The following is a 19,056-nucleotide window of genomic DNA, read 5'->3' as shown; positions in this document are numbered from 1 at the left end:
TCACACTGGTGAAACAGGGAATGCACAATGGAGCAGTTAATGCAGTTAATGGACCTTTGAACTGCAGCTCACTAATCACTAACCACAGGATTCACTGGCTTTATCTACATGTTCAGACTACAGCTGAAGATTACAGGTCAAGAATTAAAGCTTGATCTGAGCTCCTCACTTGGCTTCTTGAATTTCTCTGTTCCTCCTTTTTTGTGTAACAAAGTCAGTAGGAAATGCAGCCATCTGTAGGACATCTGAATGAGATCAGGAACATTGGCATAAAGACCTTCCCGGTATTTTAAAATGTGTACCTGCAGCTTTCTGAAAAGCATCAACAGCATTTTCGAGTCCAGCCTGGGTCTGACGGTTGCATCTTGTTCCAATCTGGGTGTAGAGAGCTCCAATGTTGAATAAAATACTTGCCTTCTCAAGCAACAGATTTTGCTGACACACTGGGACACCTGTGAAGGAGTCATACCTTGGGAAACAAATATTAGAAGTGTTAAGATTGGCAGAGTCCACTGAAACAACAGGTAATCTCATTCTGTTTTTCTGAGCGAGCAGAGAGGGATTCTAAGTGGAATTCTTAAGAACTGCTCTGCTCCAGTGAAAATGGAGATGAATAGAAACACCATCATGTACTGCAGGACAACCCACACGCTGCAAGCCAGAGAGCAGCTGTTTGAGCCTCAGTCTTCAGCAGGTCTCACAGCAGTGCCTCCAGAAGGTTGTTTTATCTCACCCAGAAGAGCCTATAAAACATCACAGAGGCCGAGAGCGGGAAGTACCCACGTGTGCTGCTGTGCTCTCCTACTCAGATGTCACCAGAGATCAACTATAGGCATGGTCAGATTCTCCACTGCTGCTGGTTAAAGTTTCTATTTGCACTTATGACTAGAAATTTAGCAGTTCCTCCTGGCCACATGGTAGTTCATTTTTTCATCATAAATCTTTGAAGTCAGAGTCGAATTTTGCTTACAGGTGTAGTAAATATTCCCCTATAATAAATTAAGTCACTCCTTTCTCTCTTGTGGCCCAAATGGTCTTCTTAACAAATTGAAGGAGGGGAATTAAGATCTGACCCATTCCTCATCCGTTTTGTGTTAGAAGGTTTGGAGTTCAGGAAACATCTGTAGCTGTCCAAAATGATTATTTTCTGTCTTTTGCCCTTGAGCTAACCTGTAGCCCAAATCATAACCTAGCCAATGGTTTCACTCTAAGCATGAAAGGGGCGTTTTGTACTCAGGTTTACACTTAACTCTAAAAAAACCCAACACCACACACTGCAGGGAGTCAGGGGGAGACACACACTGACAGGCTTCAAATCCAGCACGAGACAGTTAATGATTAGCACTGTTCTGGGCAAGGAAAAAAAAAAGTACTAAAGAGAAACATGAACTACACACCTACCATGTAAATAAAACTCCCATGTGCCTGGTGGGTGGGAAAAATCTGTTTTCTACGTAACCAAGTTGCAGGAAATAGCTTATCAACATCTCAATGCCAGCCTCGTCTCGGCTGGGAGTGCGGCAGGCCTGGGAACACAGCAGAGGAAAATTAGGTGTATTCTGGGGACTTACAGGATGAAGTGACACACCAGGGAGACAGCCCTGCTTCCTCTGGACTTCTGCATAGCAGAGAAATGTGTGGAATCCGAGAACAGCAAGCCTAAGGCCACATGGATGTATTCCAAATAAGAGTTTTTCAGCTGCACAGAACCTCTAAGGAAGCAAACAGGATCTGTTTGTAAAGTCTCAGAGTTAATTACACAAAGATTGCAGGTGTTTTATGAAAGCTACAGAGAACACCTATGTTTTTAGTATCATACAGGAAACAAGCAATAGTTAGAAATACCTGCCGTTCTACTACAATATTTTGCCAGATTCATTCACTTCAGCACTCTTCCTGCTAAATTTAAAATAGTTTGAATTAAAACAAACAAACAAACAAAAAGTAGGTAAGACAAATCTCGGGTTTACAAGATTTGCAAAGCTTTATCACTTTGCATAGCTTCATCTTTTCCTTCACTTGTTCTTAACTCAGATTTTAAACCTCTCGGACAATGGAGATTTGTGTTCCACACCTCAGAAATGAAGTCAGTAAGAATATGATAAGCTCTAAGTAAAAGTGGCATATTCTGTTTCCATACAAATGTTATTATTTGCAGCTGTAGACTAAAAGACCTCGTGGTATGCCATACTTGAACTTACCTGTCTCAGATCCATGAGATCTGCTATTTCATCCTCATACTCAGAACTGTCTTCACTATAATGTTCCAGAATAAAGTCCTAAAAAAGGTAAAAAATTGGAATATCTAAAATTAACTTATTTTTTCTGCAGTTGCAATCAGTACAAAATTGATTCAGTTGTGAACAGTGTCTACTCCCTTCCAGTTAACAGTGAAGTAACAAACAGCAATGAGACTACAAAAAGACAATAGAACTAATAATTTTATTTGATATCTGAGATAAGAAACTTCACTCCAATGTAAAGGAACCAAACACCTGTTACACCAACTCCAGTAGGTTTTAAAACAACAACACCTGGTGGTTTTGAAAGGGGCAAACAAAAAGCTGTTTCCTAAAATGACAAGGGAGTCAAGTGACCATAAAAACTTGTTAACAGAAACAGACTGTCAAATTCTTTTCAGCTCTATTAGGGCAATTCCAAGGTGGTTAATCACTGCCTTATGTCCAAGTAAAACCTTCAGTACTACTTCCCTTTACACTTAAATCAGTAATCAACGCTCTTAATTAAAACCAAAAACCATGGAGGAATTTTTCTACTCTTTGGTTTAACTCTGCTGTCTCCAAAGTAGAATTTCTGACAATATTTTCTGCCTCCTTGTCCTAGTTAGAAAGGAGCAGTGACCCAAACAATTGGTAATGAATTTTTGAACACGTTGTGATCTTGGGTTCAGGGCGAAACAAACATTACTTCTGCTTCTTTAAAACAAATCTGAAATGGAAGTTATTTCTGTTAGCTATTCATTCTGAGATGTGTATGCGAAATTTACCTTGAGGGGGAGTGTAAAGTCTACTTCCTTGGTTTCCTTCAGGCCAAGAGGTACCAAGGGAATACTGAAAGTCTCTCTGTGGAAACAAAAAAAAAGACAAATATATTCAGAAATATTTGTTTTCTGTTTGCCTGTTTTAATTACTTTTGTTTATTTGATGACAGGAAGTTTGTACACTGATGTGTGTTCAGGGAAACATTTGGTTTAACATTTATATTCCTTCCTGCCCAAGAAAATCTGCTTAATGGCCTGTGACTTCTCAAGAAGAGAGTGAAGAAAGCTATTTGCTGTGCTTTTTTTTTTTTCCCATTTAAGCCTATTTTTCCTTCAAGGAAAGAAAAGGTGACTCTCAAAGTCTCCTTACTGCAATTTAGCTCCACAGCTGCCAGGAGATCTGCCCCAGTAAGAGCTATGGTAATTATCAGGAGTTCTAATCAGTATTTTCCAAGCTGCCAAGGCTTTCATATGTAGAAGTGATGTGTGTGCCTAATGCAGGGGAAAACAGGGCCAAAATACACCAATTTTCACAGGGAAAGGTCTAGGAATAAGAAATCCAAGAACTCCTTAGTTCCTAGACAATGCTAAGTGTTAACCTGTAGAACATGAAAAGGCTATAAAAGGATGAGAACAGTGACTTAAAGATCAGAACTCTTTCCAGATACATAGATTTTTGAGTAGGTTTAACAGATCACTATCAAGAAGTTCTAAGGTTTATTTAATATTTTCATGTTTTCTGAAAGCAACTGTTTGACCATCCAGTCATTGTTCCACTACCAACTGCAAAATCCCACAGTTATTTATGGTCTTATCAGCAAAGCCAGCTGTCTTACCGGTGAAAATTCCATTTTGGGAAGGTGGGATTAGGAACGGAGCTTCCCCAGCAGAGGAAGGGTCTTTCACGATCCAGAAAGGGGCTCTACTAACTTGAGAAAGACTTGCAGGGTGCAGAGCCAAAACACCACTGCAGGAAGTGCAAACGAGCTGATTTCTGCTGAGGCTTTTAGAAGAAACCTCAACGCTTTTGCTACAGATTATATCAAAGCTTTCTCCCCAAAAAGGAAGTGAGACACATGCAAAAGAAATCCTAATCTCCTGATTTTGTGAACTCTCCGTCACCCACTGTCCCTGTAGACACCAGCATTTGTCATTCGAAGGAACTGAATGTTTATTTTTAACATAGCTGAGGCGTCACACCCACAGAGCCGACGTCATGGGAGCACTGAGCAGTTCGGGAGGTGATCCTGGATTTCCAGAGCCCAGGAGAAACAGTACCACACTTCCCACTGCAGCTGAGGTGTGTGCAGGCAGTGGGAATGCCAACCCTGCAGGGCAGTCCATAACCCACGGCTGTGCCCTCACCTTAACGACTGGAGGCACAACACTCGGAGAACAGCTATTAATAACTGTTTGCTCTTAGAGGCTGCAGAACAGCTACAGATAAGTGAATTACTTCAGCTTTTGAAACATAAAAAGCATTTAGAGCTTAGACTGAACAACATCAGAGAGGTAAAATGCCTTCAAAACAGACTGGGGAAGCAGGATTAGGAGAGAATAATAAGCATATTGCTGTCAAGCCTCAAGGATTCTGCCTGCCTTGGGGTCTGACCTACTGCTCACCCTGCATTGAGAATCCAAGTGTTTTTAATATTCCTTAGCTAGAAGAAGAAATAGTACTTGTGGAGTCCTGCTCTCATTTCCACAGCCATAACTTTCATAGTGCTCTCTGTGCTCAGAGGCATCTATGAACACCAGTACAATCTTGAACAAAAAGAAAACCAAACCAAAAAAAAAAAAACCCAACCAAATAAACCACAACCACACACACAAAAAAACCCAAAAAACCCACACGCACAAAGACCCCCAAAACAGACACACAAAGACCCCCAAAACACACACACAAAGACCCCCAAAAACACACACACAAAGACCCCCAAAAACACACACACAAAGACCCCAAAAACACACACACAAAGACCCCAAAAACCACACACACAAAGACCCCAAAAACCACACACACAAAGACCCCAAAAACCACACACACAAAGACCCCAAAAACCACACACACAAAGATCCCCAAAAAACATACACAAAAAAGCAAACAAACAAACAAAAAAAATCAAATAAAAAAAAACGAAACATAACATTTTTGCATCGAATAGTTGTCAAAGTTTGCCATGGAGATGGAAGGCAGGAACTTTAGCACAGGTTTTTTTCTGAGAAAAACTAAACATGAATATTTTTCATCAAGCCAGCATTCAGTTGAAAGCTGCCCCACTGGAAATGTGCTTTATCAGCCCCTCTACATTAAGAATTCCTTGTAATCCACCTGGAAGCTAACACCTAACTGAGGACAGTGCCAAGAGGGACTCAGACCTGCAGCAAGCAGGCAATGAATACTTGGAAGCCTTATCTTTGAGGAATCCATTGCAATTTAAAAAATTCAGTGGAACCTTGGAAAAATCCAGTTTCATCTACTTAAAATTTCTCTGCTTTTAACTACCAAATTTGTGAATTTGTCACTGAAGGGCACACATTAAACACTTCCTGGTCTGCTCTGAACAACAAACCAGTGTTGTACTTCTGTTCTGAAGAGAGGGCTGTTGTATGCACCACACTGGAGAAGAGATATTATGATATCACCAAGTTTGCTCACTCTGCACGGAGCCAGTGAGCCATTCCAGCACTGGGAATTCTGCTCAGTGCCATGTTTCCAAGTACAGCCCCAAGAGCTTTCAGGTCTCCCCTCTTCAAAGGAGCTCCATATCTAAGGATTGGTGGAACATTCCTTGCCCAAGTGAAAGGCAAATATGCAGACTAACCCTTAGTCAACAAATCTCCCATCAGATATGTTCTCTTCCTATCGAGCTCCCTGTTCTGTCACGTGGTTCTTGTCCAACATTCACGCTCCCCTAGAAACAATTCTGTTTCCAAGGGTAAACAGAAGATCTGTTAATAATTGAGTAACGTGGCTTTATACTTACTCTGCATTTTGATAAACTTCGACCGAGATATTAAGTCCTTCCAGTTCCTCCTTTAAGATCTGCAGGTCTGAGTTGACAAAGCTCAGCTCCAGCAGTACCTGCTCTCGTACTTTGTTGTTGGTGGTTGCTCTGCAGAAAGAGACACATCAGTTTTTCAGTGCTGGGGAAAAGGTTTCCCCACAAGCTCGGCTGACCCCTTGTCAGCATTCTCAACATTTTTAAGATTTTTTTTTTTATCCCCTTTACGAGATGATACAAGACCTCACGTTTCAGATCTTATTTTCTGTCAAGAGAGTGCCTGGGATAGTTTCCAGATAACTGCACATGCCACAGAAGGTTTGCTAAATGCTAATTTTTTGGGGGTTTGGTTAAGGGTCAGGCTTCTTTTCAGATACATTAATCAACAAAACTAAAGCATTAAACAGAATCACTATCCTATTTTCAGAATATGTGATTTTTTTTTCTAAAAGAAGACAGGAAGGTGGAGGTAGGAGGGGTCAGGAGACTTTTTTTCAAAAGATACTTCCCCACTTTATAAATTGAATCAAGATCTGTTGAGACTTCTGATCTTAAGAATAAAAGAACAGTTACTACAGAAAGATCTACTGGTAGAAAGATATTTCTTTTTAATACAAGACAACTTTCTCTATAATTTCATTTTGTTCCATGTAAATGATTTTTTTGTTTCTTGTTTCCTTTGCCATTTATGTATTTAAATCCCAACATTTTGAACTGCTGGCACGGTGGATGGTAGTATCTAGCCCCCCCGAGCTTTTCTGTGCATTCATATCACAATTTCTAACCTGATTCTCCATATAGAGAATTTATGAGAACACTGCTCTTTCCAAGAGACTTAAACCATCTGTATCCATAACCACAGATACGAGTTTAAGATAAAAGGTCTTGATCTGTACCCACAGATACAGATATTATACCCTTTGAGTCCAAATCCTAGACAATAATAAAATTTATTTTAAATTTGCAGCATTTTGCATTTATCTTTATTTTAAGACAAAATTCACCTTCACAAATATTTAGGAACAACTATGTCATAAATCTAGGCTGTACTTGGAACAGTCCTCCAGTTTTATGGACACCTTGGTGAAGAACTAGTTATTCCAAGGCCAAAATTCTAAGTTTACACTTCTTATTATAAATTAGTTATCTGTGAATTTTCTATGTTGTACTTTATTGAATAACTTGGATTGCTTAAATTAAGCAACGTTAACATTTATTGCCATAATGAGACAAACTTGACACAAACATAGGGTGGAGTGGATCTTCCTCAGTAAAGGCAGCACTAATAAATAATAAATATAAATAAACTCATAATAAATAATATATAATAAATAAAACAATAAATAAATGGGCAAGCCTTGATGCTACAAGCATTTTAATCATGGCATATTAAGGCTCTGTGTTTAGTCTGGTTTACCACTCTCCACAGGAGGGATTCCAATACCTTTTTCAGAAACCCCAGTGCTCCCTCCAGGTCACCTTCTCTGTTGCTCTCTTGCTGTAACATCTGTGTCAATTTAGAGTTCCTTTGATTACCTTTTTATGGGTTTTTTTTGCACTGTAGACATTCTTTGTAATGACAACCAGCAAAAGGCAGCTACAGGGGCAACGTGATATCGTTGAGATCCACATAACTCTACTCTGAATTCAATTTTAACTCAGATTTTCCAGAACAAAAGACAATGAAAAGGAGTGGGAGACTTTCAGAAATTCTAAAAACAAAAGCCTTTGCACTACATGGATCGTTTGCCTCAAGCCTAGCATTTACTTTCAGCCAAAAGTAAAGAAAACTCATTTCCAGCTGCAGAAGGCTCCTTGTGGACAGCAACTGTTTTTTTCCTTTTAGAACCTGATGAAATTCAAATAGAGTCTGAAAACCTAAAGCTTGTTGATGTTTTTCCTTAGGAGACTGTAAATACATCTAGCCATGTGAACTATCTATTTTTAAAATTCCTTCTTTCAAAGAACTAGCAAGTTTTAATAGTCCAACAGGTGTAAATTCACTTTAGATTTCTAAAAACTTAAGGAATAAATCTGATCCTCTTCCCTTAAGTAGGCTTAGTTCCCACTCTTGTGAACAGCAACTTCAGTATTTCAGCAGTTAATACTGGCATCAGAAGCTGAACTTTAGGACAGCTTTAAGTTGAATGTTCCCAGTGTCACTTTGAACACTGCTCATCTCCTCAGCCCTTACAAAACACTCCTCTCCCGAGCTGACAAGCAAAACCATGAGCTGAGTGAACAGTGCTCAGTTTCAAATAATAATTTTGCTAAACAAACAAAAGGTAGCAAAAGACTCTAAGTCTTACTCCTGAATCAACTACCAGAAAAACAAAACAAAATTAAGTCAGTCAGAGGCTAAAACTACCTAAATTTTCGACCTGTCCCCTCTCGTGCAAGAGTGGAGATAAAGGGAGGTGACAAGCAAAGGGCAACCTATCAATTACAACAGGTTTAAGAAAACTGAATTTATCCAAGCATTTTCACTTCTTTAAGTATACTTCCTAGATTTGGTTCTTGAAGAACCATTGTTGCTCCAGTTGCAGAGAAACAGACTCTACGGGAGACTATTGCAGATGAGAATTGAGAAAATTTCCAGTTCTTCTGTGCACCAGGGGGATGGATTGGCTGTTGGAAAGCTACAGCACTGTTTGCTAAGCAATTAATCAAGGGCTGTAACAGCCTTAAGACAGGGCCAACGCAAGGCTATTCCTGTGGGGACACCCAAACAAGGAACCACGTCCTTAAAAAAAAAAATTTGTGGACAAAATACACTAGATGAAGAGCAGAAGCTCTTCAGGTTACACCTCCAACTTCAGGAGAATTTGGTGGCAAGTGTAACCCCAAAGTACATTTGTGCTACCCTGCTACTCCTGTGCCATCACTACATGGAATAAAGGAGGCAACTGATGGTCCTTTCCACCGGGAAAAAGAAACTGCTAAGAGACCTTTACAAAATTAAAACAAAACTTTTTTAAAAAGCGTATCTCGGAAGAGAATTAGCAAGCCATGCCATTTACCTTAACAGATTTTCAGCACCAGCTCTCATTCTGACTGCTCTTAAGATCTGCTGGTTCAGGACAGCTCTTTGATTTTGCAGTTTGCTTCGTCCAGTCTCGGCAAGAGGATTGCATCCCTGGAATTAAGAAAACAAGTTTTTTTGTTGCTGTTGGAAGACACTTCAGAGGGAGTAACAGTGAATTTAAAGGAACGTTAGTGGCATGGGCTCTGTATGAATATAAATTAACTACAATTACATCAATGACAGTGTTTCTTATCTCAAACTTGGTCATTAGAAGTAAAAGAGACAGCATGACCACAGTATTTAACGTTTAAATCCAGACAGAAAATATTTGTTTTAAAGCTTAAGTACAGGTGTGAGACAGTCTGTTCTCCCCTAAAAACATTTTCAAGGTATTTTGCAAATACAACCCAATTTGACAGAACATTATTAAGCATCCTATAGATGCTCATAAAAAAAGCAGTACCTGGCAAGGTAGGAACTCCCATCAAAACTTCTGCTTAACCCTTGCAAAAGATCCAAGTTCCACCCTGGGATATATGCAGCCTTGAAACACAACTCTCTCAAAATCAGGCTTTGGTGGCACCACTGCTCACAGTTTTGAGAACCTTTCAAAGGATCTCTGCCCTTTCCTTCTGGTGCTCAGACCTTCGGTACAACTCCTACCCCTCCTTCCATCTGAAACTTATGAAAATAGAGCTCGACAGGGTGAGATGATGATTTTACCTTCAGACATTCATGAAATTAAGCCCTTAAGAAGTGTGAAATCCAGAATTCCCAAGAATGCTCTGGTATATGTCCACACCTCACACAAGAACAAGACTCAAACTACTGAAACCTGTGTTTGAGCAGGACTGAACCATTGTATTCTGGTGAGCACTGATAAGCTAAAACTGTTACAGATGAATAGGACTGCATGGTTGCCCTTTTTTTTAAGGGAAACACAAATTTAACACCTTTTTAAATAGGTGAGAAGTTTCCCTTCCACACTTTTATTCTTTGCCCCTCGCCGCCACCGCTCTTAAAAAAGAGACAGCCAGCACATCCCTGCAGCCTTAACTACTAATTCTGAAGCAATTATTTGCTTTTTATTGGTTTTATAACCACTCAGCTTTAAAGCCTTACCCTTAAATAACCAATGTGGCCTCACCCGATGTCATTACAAAGCTTATCAGTCCTACTGATTGTGTCTTACAAGGAGGCTCAGATCTCTCAACACAAGTCTTGCCTCAACTACTCCAGCCACTAAATTATGCACTATTTTGAACATCTCCCTCTTAGTTTTGACTAGAAAAACTTAATTTTGATATAAGAGCATTTAAAAGTCTCTCGACGAGCTCTAACTGTGAGTGGCCAAGCGTTGACATATGAGCACAGCAAAAGCAAGCATTTAAATAGGACAAGAAATTCTGATCATCTACTTGAAGTTCAGTTATTTGGGTTGTCAAGTGAAAGCAAACTGACCTGACAATAGAGAAATGAGTTGATCAAACCAGATTACACTAGTTGGACTGAGAAAGCACACAGCCCAATATTGTTAATTTTAAATCACTAGTTTGAAAAGCCAGCAGTAAATAGGTAAAATGACAGGAAGCTTGTGCAAACATCTTCAAAAGCACCATTTGACAGACAACCTGAGAAAACCACACCACATTAAGTTACTGATATTGCAGAAATGTTTCTGCATTGAAGTACCACCTGCAGCAATGGGAGTGCAATGGATCCTCTCTTTGTTGAGAAACCACTCACAGCGAGCAAAACACAGGGCAGACGAACTTCTTACTGGTGGGGACACACACAGGGAGCAAACTCCTTCATCTCAGATTAAAAGCAGTCCTTTACCAAATACTTTGTGCTCCTTTACATGCCTTTATACACAGAGACATAGGCAAGGCACACTTTAGTGTACACATGGTCTTACAGACACAAGTTGCTTTCTGCTCTCAGTCTGTTCCTTTTTCTGGGATGCAGCCATTTTTCCTACTTTGCTTTTTCTTCACTTTGTGTTGTGTAATCTTTTCTGCTGCTGGTATTCAAATCCTTTTTTTCCTTCCATTCCATCCATGCCATTTTTCATTTGAACCTCATCACTTATTTCCTCTTGCTCTTAGGATTCATTTTGAATACTCAATTTTCATTTCAGGCCCGTCATCTCCATATTCCTGCACAGCTATTTTCTTCCACTTCTTTCTTGACCATTCAGTCCAAGCATCCTTCTTAAATACATCCTTGCCTTGCCCTTTTTCTCATTTTTTCTGTAAAGCTGCAGCTTCCTTTTACAACTCCCTGCCCTTCCTGTGTGCCAAACATGTTTGATGACATCATTCAAATACTTTCTTACAGCTCTGCTTCTGGGAAATTTTTTCAGGAAGATCAGCTGCTTGACTCCCAAGCCCATGAAGCTCCTAGAATGGGCTGTTCATTTTAGTGAACCTTTGATCAAGCTCCAGCCCAGAATTCAAACAAGCTCCTATTGAACAATGAGTGCAAAATGTCAATGATCTTAAACTCTGTGCAAAGAGAAAAAGAGTCAGAAAAGTTTCCCTGCATTTCAGGTTCAGGAATAATCTCTGTATGAAGCTTTAATGCAAGAACAGCTCTGGGCCCTAAGAGGACAAGCACTTCTTGGAAAATGTTGCTTTTTGCATCTCCCACACAGGGGATGAGGACACTCAGCTAGTCTGTGTTCATTTGCAGGCTTAAATTCTTTATTGTAATCAGGCTGCCACAAAACTGATGGATACAGGACAGTGAAATAATAAATATCTGGAAAAAAAAAACCTAAAATCATGGGAAATACACAATCTGGAAAAGATATCCCCTTGTGTAAAGCACAAATTCTGTGTAACAAAACGTTATTTGGCAGACAAGTTCAAGCAAGTGCTTAATTTTGTTTTCCTCCATATAGAAGATCCCTTCTCCAGACAGCATTTCTATCTGGTTCACATTTAGACAATCCCAAGAATGTTAACATTCAGTTCATTACAATAAATGGAAGCCAAACTTCCCAGTGGTTTCCACACCTGCTGTTTCATTTCTTGTCAACAGGATACTAGATGCTTCATTTAATTACTGTTTATTGCTTTGCCAAGCCAAGCAAACCTGGAGAGTAAACTGGATTTTACCCTGGCTTATACACTATCAGTAAAATTCTTAATTAAACAGCAACAAAAGAATGGTTATTACTAAGGAAGTTGTAAAAATAACCAAGAATGGAGTATAGTTTAAGCTTTCATTGCATGAAGGAGCCTTAAAATCCTGCAGTCTGAGGGGTTTAGCCAAGTCTGTGGTTTTCCAAGTTCCTAAACTCTAGGCCTTGAGAAATTACCTGCCACAGAGGGAAGACAGTATGGGTCTGTGAAAAGTATGGGTCCCCAATAAAGAAACAGTTGTATTTAATTTGGAGGTCAGGAAGCTCCTTCTTCAAGAAAATGTCAGAAATCCAGTCGTGATGGACACAAAAATCAGGACTCTGACAAACAGTGAGTAACAGCAGTAAGTATTTGACATTAACATAAATATTATTTATGAAGTAGTGGTTTGAACTTCGAGGGTGAGTCACTGTCTGAAGGTGACACAGAGTTGAAACTGGGTGTGCTTCCTTACTTAAAAGAAAACATTCCTTTCCAGCCAGAGCAACCTGTGCTGCTTGTCAAGCCCAGCAGTGGATGCAAATGGCCCTGTCCTCCAGCTATTTAAACAAGTACCTATAGAACTTATGCACATAACTTCTGTGGCTGTAACAGAAATGGCAGCAAACAGCATGATTCACACCTGTGTTTCTAGGACTGATCCCAAGTCCTGCTAAATTGTTATTTCCTTACCTTCTTCAAGGATTATAATTAACGTTTCTTTTTGCATATTCCTACTACCACAATTTTGAAAATTTAGCTGTATGCTATAAATCTTTCAGAAGCACAAGTGTTATTTGAGGGTTTTATTGTTGTGTTTGGTGGGTTTTCTGTGGTTGTTTTTTTTTTTTTATTTAAAGAAGGGGGGAAGATCTGGTATTCCAGAGCCTAATCTACTTGTACCACGAACAAGTATTTTATAGTTCCAAGTGCCTGGCCCCAAAGATTAATATAAAGTTAAAGAGCTAATTATTGTATTAAGTTCCAAAGATGTATTTCCCATACAACACTCCATCTTGTCACACTACTCACAAAGCGAAATTAAAATTAATATTTCATCAGAGACATCTGTCTCTCGGCTAACCCAGTTTCAGGTGATTCTTCGTTTCACATGAAGGCCTACTTTCTGGTTTAGGTTTCATGAATTCGTATATAATGAGTGGATCCGGGATGACAAGTGTATGAATCACTGCAATATTGTTTCTATCCTGCCAGACAAGCGGAAAGAGAACAAACAGGCAAATAAATATTCCCGTGTCGATGCTAATGGTGATGGTTGCCTGGCTACTAACGACTTAAAGAGAACCCCAGGAGCTAAACCACAGCAGAAGGACAGGTGCAGCAGGTTGGTAAACTGATACATGAACCACAAGTGGGGGGAAGCCCTGCAGAAATAACCCCGAAAGTTAAGACAGAGAGTTAATAAGGGAAGTGCTGATTCACAAGCTGCTTCCCATACCTATCATCTTCAGCCCGGTGCTTCATCATTGCTGATTTCAGCTTCTCCCCTGGCATGGGGGACTAATACACAGTCTGTCTTTCTGAATCATCAGCTTGGGCTACATGGTAAATATCTAAGCTCACAGATGGAACCAAACTTTAAGAAAGGGAAGAGAAAAGAAAACAGCATCTCCCTTCGACTGATCAGTCTAAAGCTTCATTAAGCCAGCTGTCCTACTGCTCTGCCTCCACGTAGCACAGTGCACTGCTGTCCAAAACCACCAAACTGAGCCAGAATGCTTCGTGCTGAGCCAGCAGATGCTGCAGAAAAGGTAACCTTGGAAAACGAGCTGTGGCTTTTTGTTAGCATTTATTGCAACTTCCTGACTGATGAGGGAAATTGGAGAATTTATGGGCAGTGTAGGGCATTACAAAGCAGTAAGCCAAGGTGGGAAAATATCGCAGAAAGAATCTTGTTAGACGTCTCTCCTTGCTCCTACCCACCCAAAAAACCAACCAACCAAGCAAAAAACCAGGCAGGCACAGCCCTACTACCAGGTCATCACTGGATCCTGTTATTGAATGAGTACTATGTTTTAAATATCACGAGTTCTGGACGTTGATGTGTTTCAGGGATATTTACTTTGTGAAAACTTCCTGGTCAAGTGGAGTGGTTGCTGTAATGGAAAAGGAGGAAAAACAGAAGGGGAGAACAGCTTGGAGAAGAAAGCTGTTTCTCTCACAGGAATTCAAAGGTAACTAAAGGAACTAAAAGCTAACTAGGAAGAGGTCTGAGAGGCCAAACAATCCACAGACCCATGGCAGGCTTAAAGAATAACTTCCCCTCAGGTAGGAGAAGCATCTGGCATAAACAAAGCAGCAACAAGGACAGATCTGCTTTAATCACTGTTGGTCTGTTGAAAAATCCTTCCCATCTAAATGCCTTGCTCTACTTTTAAAACAGATGGTTCTTTGCTCTTATCATTAGTTTTGTCATTATTTTCATAGAGAAAAAAGACTGGGGGCAGAACTTGGATGAATGTGCAGGACATGCATGGCTGATCCTGCCAGTAACAGTGAAAGAATGTGGAACTGCACACAGAGGAGGTCAAGGTACGAGGCTGATGGTCCCAGAGCACAGGTACAGTTTGCCCTGGCAATGTACACTGAATTAAGCTACCCACATGGATGGCCAAGACAAACTCAACAGCAGCAGAACCAATTTCCTGGTACATTATCTTCACAGAAACTAAAATGTTCCAGGCAGAAGCTCCATCTTCTTTTTGATGGAAAGTAAGGTGCTTCTTCCACTTTGCCATATCCTCTTCAGGATACCAGCAAGGCTATTTTTGGGTGTTGCCTGTTTTGCTTTTAAAAGTAAAATGCTTCTCCCAAGTTTGGTTGCAGCTGATTAAATGGTTTAAGAGGGTTGTTTTGGAGGGGAGATGTAAGGGGAAGGGAGTGGGGGCAACAGTGACAGAGTTATATGTACCCTGTGTGGTTCCACGGGTAATCTCCTTAAAATTAGACAATTTAAAAAAAAAAAAAAACAAAAACAAACAAGCACCAAAAACTATCCATGCATCTGAGACAGCTCAAAACATCTTATAAGTTTAAGGAAAATTTAGTTTTGCCTATATAAATTGCAGGCCTTTGCCATGGAGATAATGGAAAGAGATGGGGCAAGAGGAAGAGGAAAAAGTTCCTCCAGAGCAGCTGTGACATCACTGGAAGGGAGTGGGAAGGGCAAGTCTGAGAAAGGGTGCAAGTGGACTGCAGTAGCTGCTGCCCATCATATCTCAGACTCACCTGGCAGAGTCACTTTCTAGTGACAAGAGAAGTCAAAGCAGGAAACAGGACCATGCCTCCGTTTCCCCATTTTTGGCCCTTTACATAGAGCCAGTCATAGTTTCACAGGGCCCACTCCCTACATAAAAAAAGGCACCAAACAAGAATTAAGTAAATAAGTTGGTTTACATAGTGCATCTTGGGGATACTGAGCCTTGCCTTCTGGTATGCTGTATTTAAAACTTCAAAAAGCATAGCACACAAAAGGGCACTGTAGAGACTTTGAGCATACTTCCCATAGTAATCCATTCATCAAAAGAAAATGTCAGGAGTCTAAAACAAATGGACACTGTATGAACTGCTCCATTTTTCTCAATTATAAAATTTCATTGTGCATATTATTCTTAGAAAGCACGGAAGGCAGCCTCATTGTGTAAACATTGCTTGGAAGCCCTTTTTGTGAGCAGGATTGATGCAAAATGTTTTCACCTTGCTCCACAGCTCACAGAATAAAAAGGCCAGTTAGGTATTTTGACCTAAAAATACAAGGACTAACCCTGGAAATTGATGTGATGCCACGCCAACAAAAGCGGTAAAACAACCCTCAGATCCTTTCAGGAAAACAAAAAGTGGTGTGATTTAAAAAGGGAGGGGAAGGTGACAGACCCAGGGACACCCATTAACAGCTCCCTCACCAGTTTCAGTCACATGAAATCACCCAGCACCCCATTCCCAGGGACACGTGAGGCCTGAGGATATTGTGTCCAAAGCGCCTCCTTGGGTTTGCAGCTTCCAGGAGTGCGATTGTTTTGGGTTGGGGTTTTTTTTGGTGTTCTGCGTGTTTTTCTTCCCCCCCCCCTCATCACTTAGAACTACTGAGTCAGAAAGAAAGCTCTACTAACCTTTGAGACCATACAACTAATGTATAACAGGGAATGCTGATTTCTGCTTACTTTTAGGGACAGAAGGCTTTGACATCTAGCCTAATCTGAAGTTTGTAACTGTATTAAAGACACTTATGAGCTGGTTGAACTCTCGAAAGACCTGAGGGAAGAATGTTTCACTGCAGCACTGGTTCACTCAGATTTTATCAGGTTCCTATCTATTTTCTACTGCTTTAAGACATAAGCAATGAAAAGTGGGAAAGATGTTCATGATTAGGTATAATATTGATTTTACAGTATTTTCACGGACAAGAAAAACTTCATTCCTGTCCAATGGGCTTTACACTGATCTAATGTTTCAATGACCTTAACTGTAACATGGAACAACTTAATTTAAAATAAACTCAGTCCTTTAGCAAGTCTGAGCGTAGAAGATGTACTCCTCCTAGGACCTGAGGCACAACTTGGCTACTAAGCTTCATCAGTACTAAGTCCTTATCAGTAAAAACAAACAGGTGGAAGACTCGATTTATCTAAGTTCATGAAGTCAGCTTTTTTACTAACGTGCCTCAAGGCAGCATGAGCTTCCCACAGCCCAGAAAACACAGCTATGAAAACTAAGTAATTACAACTTTGCCACACTTCATGATTTCCTGCTGTGGACTACTAAGAAAGAAGTGATTTATTCACCAAGCATTATAGTGGGATTACACAAATGGAGAAGCCAGACAAATTTGGTCAAAGTCTTGTTTCAGTCTGTCTAGTTATTTACCAGGTGGTACCGATTCCTTGCAGCACGGCTGGCACGGATAAAACTTGGCTCTTTTCAGCCGCAAACAGTTCCTCTGCTAAAGGGCAATATTGTTGCTTAAGCTCCTGCAGGCTTATGAATTTGGTAAATACTTGGGGGAAAAAAACAGCCCGTAAAGACGCCAACGAAGCAAAGCATCTGTGCCTCCCTACCATGTAATCCAAGTGGTTGCTAATGTGCGTCGTGGGGATGTTTTTGTGCAGAAGTGAGCCTCAGCAAACTGATGTATGCAGCTTTTTTTTTTTTCCTTTCACAGAACGGACATTTCATGGTCTCGGGTCCAGAATCTACACAAAAACCCCCGTGTACGTACACCCCGACTTGAAACAAAAGTTACAGGAGCTGAGAACTTAAAAACAGCGAGGGGAGGCTGAATCAAAGCTCTCCGAAAGCGGCACTTACTGCCCTTTACCTCCGGTGAAGTTCACAGGAGCCCACAGGGCCGCGTTACAGGCGATACTTAACCGTAATTACTGTTGTGCAGAAAGAACTCGGGTGCTGGTTATGGCATAAGCCGCCCACTCAGTCTGAAGAGTAATTAGGGCAGATGTTCATTAAGAACTTCCTAACGAGTCTGTTACCTCACTCCAGTAAACTTTCTTACAGGTACGTAAAGGCAATTTACTCGAGAGCGAGCGAGGAGATGTAGTGAGGAATCGCAGGATCACAGAATCAACCGGGTTGGAAAAGACCTCCGAGATCATCAAGTCCAACCCTTGATCCAACCCCGCCGTGTTTACCAGACCACAGTGGCACTCAGTGCCACATCCAGTCTCATCTTAAAAACCTCCAAGGACAGTGAATCCACCACCTCCCTGGGCAACCCATTCCAATGTCTGATGAGTCTCTCTGTATAAATATTTCTTCCTAAAAGGAGAGAACGAGGAAGAGCGCAGAAAAAAAAAAATAAAAAAAAATAAAGGCGACAAAAAGAACGCCGACAAGTGGAATTTCACTAATTTTGTAAAGTTCCGAGCGCTCCTGTTCTTCACGGTGGCGCCCAGCTCGGGAGCAGGGAAGGGCCGCCCGGGACCCTGAGGAGCGCCGCGACAGCTCCAGGCGCACCCCCGAGGAGCCCGAGCCCAGCTCCGGGAACAGCCCCCAGGGACACAACCCCTGTCCCCGGCCCCGGTCAGGTCCTCGTGTCGCCTCCCTCCCCCGTCCGCCCCCCAGGGCTGCTCCCCAGGGCTGCTCCCCAGGGCTGCTCCCCAGGGCTGCTCCCCGCTGCCGAGGGACGGAGCCCGCGACGCTCCGCCGGGACAAAGAAGGTCGTGAGCGACGGAGCGGGGACCGCCAGCCCCGAAGCGCCCTCGGGGGGAACTCCCCGGGCACGGAGCCCCCCTCCCGGGCACGGAGCCCATCGCCGCGCTGCTCACCTTGCGAAAGTAGCCGTCCTCGGCCGGCTCGGCCGCCGGGCAGCCGCGGGGCGGGAGGGTTTCTGTCATCTCCAGCCCGGCTGTGTCTCCGCTGCCGCCCGAGCGCTGCTCCGCCGAGCCCGACCCTGCGGAGCCGCCGCCGCTACCCCGGGCACCGCCCGGCCACACCCCCGGCAGGGCGGGGAGGAGCCGCCCCGCCCCAAAACGCGGCCCCTCCACCGGCCCCGGTGAGGTCCAGGTGGGCATTATTTGGCCGCTGCCTGTGGTGGGAGCCCCAGGGGGGTGGCCGAGGTGCCCCCCCGTGCGGGGATGGGCGGTGTCGGTGGCTGTGGCGGAGCGAGAGCGGGGCTCGGCGGTGGTTCTGATGCCTTCAGATCATTTTAGGCAACAGTTCCGCCCGCTCCTCCCCGGCCGCGCTCCGCCGGAGCGTGCCCGAGCCCGGCCGGCCGCCCCGCCGCTCTCCCGCTCGCCCCCCGGCGCTCCCCCGCCTCTGAGCCTGGAGACAGCAGAGAGCAGACAGCTCCCGTCCCCCGGTACCGCCGCCGGCTCCCCCCGGGCCCGCCTCCAGGAGATGCGGTTCCCCGCGGGTGCTGCCCCT

General features: G+C 42.4%; 1 protein-coding gene across 1 annotated transcript in view; it reads right to left on the bottom strand.

Moving 5' to 3' along the window:
* RHPN2 (rhophilin Rho GTPase binding protein 2) overlaps positions 1-18,576 on the bottom strand; it is a 28,787-nt gene extending 10,211 nt beyond the window's left edge. Inside the window, exons 1-7 of the mRNA XM_017826935.1 lie at positions 18,459-18,576; positions 9,027-9,142; positions 5,989-6,117; positions 3,008-3,083; positions 2,202-2,279; positions 1,402-1,526; positions 303-469 (exon numbers count right to left, since the gene is read on the bottom strand). Coding sequence (XP_017682424.1) covers positions 303-469; positions 1,402-1,526; positions 2,202-2,279; positions 3,008-3,083; positions 5,989-6,117; positions 9,027-9,142; positions 18,459-18,527 — 760 coding nt within the window. The 5' untranslated portion in view covers positions 18,528-18,576. The remainder of the gene's footprint in view (positions 1-302; positions 470-1,401; positions 1,527-2,201; positions 2,280-3,007; positions 3,084-5,988; positions 6,118-9,026; positions 9,143-18,458) is intronic.
* Between the last annotated feature and the right edge of the window lie 480 nt (positions 18,577-19,056).

The sequence above is a fragment of the Lepidothrix coronata genome, unplaced genomic scaffold (assembly GCF_001604755.1).
Source record: "Lepidothrix coronata isolate B3197 unplaced genomic scaffold, Lepidothrix_coronata-1.0 Scaffold132, whole genome shotgun sequence".
Taxonomy (NCBI): Eukaryota; Metazoa; Chordata; class Aves; order Passeriformes; family Pipridae; genus Lepidothrix; species Lepidothrix coronata.
Note: the sequence above shows the minus strand (reverse complement) of the source record. Positions and strands in the feature narration are given on the sequence as shown.